This window comes from Adelges cooleyi, unplaced genomic scaffold (assembly GCF_023614345.1).
Source record: "Adelges cooleyi isolate 19-005CV unplaced genomic scaffold, UGA_ACOO_1.1 ACOO_flye_CR_arks_rails_tigmint_CR_PRNA_446, whole genome shotgun sequence".
NCBI classification, from domain to species: domain Eukaryota; kingdom Metazoa; phylum Arthropoda; class Insecta; order Hemiptera; family Adelgidae; genus Adelges; species Adelges cooleyi.
The window spans coordinates 1,246,517-1,250,216 of record NW_026096129.1 but is presented as its reverse complement, the minus strand read 5'-3'; the positions used below and the strand labels follow the sequence as shown (position 1 = coordinate 1,250,216).

Here is a 3,700-nt window from a genome sequence, read left to right as displayed (position 1 = left end):
TTATATTTTGAATGTGTTAAGTGACTTGAGCTCGAGCTGGTGCCTCCAAATACACACAGCGAAAATCCTACAGCAAAAAAGAGTTATAAAAAAGTTTTTAAAAAAAAATACATATATCAATTGTACTAACTTTGCCTACTGAATTGCGAAAGCCAGTAATACGAATGTACAGTATCAACCTGGCATCAAAGTCCAACACCTGCCAAGATCGTGCCAGCTCCTCAGATTTGTCTACAAGGATTTCCCAATATTCATTATCAACAGAGGCTTCAATTTTGTAACCGTAGGCTTGGTCATTGCCACCCCAAAGCAGCATCCTGGCAATTGTGGCAATAATAATATTGTCTTAGTTCAATATCTATATATATATTTATAAAAATTCAGCTTGCAGAACTCAAAAAGAAAACGGTGGATTTTGATGCGTTTTTTTTTTATTATCATTTAAAAAATGTATTCCGAAAAGTTTTCATGGATTAAATTTTAATATTATAATGTCAAGGAAAAACTAAAGAGACATAAAATCATATAGTAACTAGAGATATAAGTCTCTAGTTATTATAGTTTGGCCTTAACGTTGATTAATAATTCAAATTTTCTCCCCCTATTTTACATCCTAAAGTGTGGAAGTTCTAACAATCCATTCTTAATGCATGCTTACATTATAAGACGACTATCCTTTAACGTGAGTTAGAAGCAATCACTATGATAAAATATGAAATATATAATTAATGTGTTTAAAAAAAATTAAAATCAAAGTTAAAATCTTATTTTTTTTTTTTAAAAAGTTGCTTACAAAAGTTTAAAACAAATTTTACAGTATGATGATGAATGATGATTAGGTATGATAAGAACAATAGCCCTATCTTATGTTACTGATATTATCTTTTATAAGTTAAACTTAAAAAAACCAAAAAAAACTTGAATGTTGGGAGGGTATTTAACTTGAAATTCTTTTCACAGGCAACGCCATACGAGTCATCAATTATTCATTTTTAGATGTAAACGGGATAAACGAGTTATAAATTAGAGCATAATATGTTATAATTGTAATTTGGTATAAATAAATAATTGTATATCTTGCTTGAAATACTTCGCAATATTATACTACTAGAGGGCACGGGAAACGCCATGCGGGTACAGCTAGTAATAAAAAGTCACGAATAACAGATACTGCGGCCAATATCTTATTTATGCTATAAATATCCTGTAAATGTTCTAATTAAAATTAGAATCAAAATGATTTTAATTTTGTTATTTTTATTAATGTTATCTATTTGCTAATTGTTTTAATGAACTACAGACCAGTTTTAAAATATAAAAATAAACAAGAATTTATACTGTATTGATAAGTTTAGCTAGTACAAATGCAATAATACAAATTGAGGGAATGGGTGCAATCCTGAGAAATAAATTAGGATCTTCGAAAAGACATACAATTTAATTAAGTAAGATTCTAATAAAGAGATGTTTTGCACTAGTTGGAGACTTAGGCTCTGTAAAGGAAATAAGAAACACGTCTTGCAGAGTTTGATTGAACAATTTAAAGGGAAATTATTTATAGATAGTGTATGACTTAAAGAATTTATTCCAACTACCGGAAATGATAAAAAAAAAAAATTTCAAAAAAAGGTATATGTTGGCCTGGTCAGCATAGTACATTAAAAAGTACTATAAATAAATAGTGCTATAAAAATTGCAAGATATTTATACTATTACCTTATTGAACTAAGTATATACGGTTGTACAAGGTGAACCACTATAGAACTCGATCCCATCCAATGCCATGTGTATTCTTCAAACCTAGACGAGCTTTCACAGTAGTGATCTAATAGCGAGCAATCACTGACACTATTTGTACTTTTGATTACAGACGCATTCATATATCTTGAAGCGACATTATACATGTGCTTAGGAGCTTGATTAAAATAAATAAATTAAACAAATATGTATTTATACATAAATAAGCATATTTTTGTATTAAAAAAATTAGTCACTCCGTTGGTTTTCTTACCGACTAATCCATTTTCGATTTCCACCATGTGCATTTCGCGTTTATTGTAACTGACATCCCTAATTTTAAAAAGCACATGGGAGGTTCTTTTGGTTCCAACGAAGCGTATATACCGAACCATGCGTGGATGAATCCACAATTTTTGAATTGATCGACAATTATAATTTGAGTGATCTAAAACATATATCCATTGGCGCTCATCGAGTGAAACTTCAATTTAATAAGAGTAAACCTAAAGTATCAAACAATTCGAATAACTTGTAAAGTAGTTATTTGTAAAATAGCATAGAAAACTAAATAATGGGAACAGAGCTGTAGAATAATAAAAACAAGTTATAGACAACATTGTTCAATTATTATTTATTAAGAACTAAATTGATAAATTTGTTTGGTTTACCTAAAATTAAATCAAATGCTCATAAAACAAAATAGTTGTACATAAACGAAAATCAATTATTAATCAGTTCATTAGTTACGTATGTTTTGAATAATTATTCAAACACATTTTATTTATATATAATAGCCATTTTAATTTAAAATATTTATAAATTCAAAACATACTTTGGATTCGTGGCAATTCCATCTGATAACAATAATTCAATATAGTTTATAAATGAAGGATGGTCCAACGTTAACATATAAGTACCGCCATCATTGCCACGGATTGGAGGATAACTCTGAGACTCATTAATAAGATTCACATCGGGTTCTAAAAAATGAAATAATTGAAACCAACATAATTGGCGAATTACAAATTGATGTGTACAGCAAGCATACTTAGTTGTCCGCGAAGTTTAGGCTCATCTGGTGACCACGTGTTTTTAAATTGTATGACATTAGAAACTGTACTGCCCACTTGTGATTTCCTAGCCTCGGACAGTTCTTCATCACTCATTAACGGATACCTGACGGCCGATAAAACTCTGATTTTAGTATCAGGATCCACGTCGATTTGGTTCTCATTGATCCAGCGACAAACCATACGGAATATAACCAATTCGTTAGCACAAAACGAGTCACGTTTTAAGATTTCATGAAGAGCTTCCTAAAAGCAAAAATTGTTTCTCAACTTTTCAATTAACAATAACAATGCCATTTTTTTATTAAAAAAAAAAACTCATTACGGATGACAAAGAAAGAAAATTATCTGATTGCAATACATCCAAAGAATGGATATCAATAAAGTAGATTGATTCGACTTCAAGATCCTTGTATTGATAAAGCCGTGTCATATCAAAGAACGAACATACATTGTGTACTTCTATTTTTTTTTCAAATACTCGCCTAGTAAGTGTTTTAAGTTTAAAAAGATAAATAAATCCGAAACACGTCTTAGTTCGAAAATCTCACTACCCTAAAAAATAAAGAATAAATAATGTAATTTATCTTTTTTTATTTACCTGTTTTTCGATTAAACACATAATTTAATTTAACAGTCCAAACACATACTATCCAAACGATCACACAACCCTAATACTAATTATATTGTGCAAGTAACCACTAAGCTTAACTTAATAACCACTAAGCTACGACGATTATTCGTTACCTCTAGATCACTTAAATTTATTCGACCAGTATAAATAAATTTCAAGAAGTATTTTAAATGTGGTTAATGGGACTTCATTAATTTCCATCGTAGACTGATTGGCTTCTCTAAGGCCTCCGTAAAATGCTCTCCTAAGAATAATA

The 3,700-nt window shown here is 29.8% G+C and overlaps 1 protein-coding gene across 1 annotated transcript; it reads right to left on the bottom strand.

Moving 5' to 3' along the window:
- Nucleotides 1-2,553: 2,553 nt before the first annotated feature.
- Nucleotides 2,554-3,432, bottom strand: LOC126842134 (uncharacterized). Its single transcript, XM_050579025.1, has 3 exons — nucleotides 3,412-3,432; nucleotides 2,789-3,056; nucleotides 2,554-2,720 (listed from the first exon to the last, which is right to left on the bottom strand). Exons 1-3 carry the CDS (start codon nucleotides 3,430-3,432, stop codon nucleotides 2,554-2,556), a joined length of 456 nt encoding a protein of 151 aa, XP_050434982.1.
- Between the last annotated feature and the right edge of the window lie 268 nt (nucleotides 3,433-3,700).

Coding starts and splice junctions, on each gene's coding strand:
- LOC126842134 (XM_050579025.1), bottom strand. CDS start 3,432: ATGTGTTTAATCGAAAAACAG. Junction 3,057..3,411: donor TGTGTTTAATCGAAAAACAG/GTAAATAAAAAA, acceptor TTTTGCTTTTAG/GAAGCTCTTCATGAAATCTT. Junction 2,721..2,788: donor TAAACTTCGCGGACAACTAA/GTATGCTTGCTG, acceptor TTCATTTTTTAG/AACCCGATGTGAATCTTATT.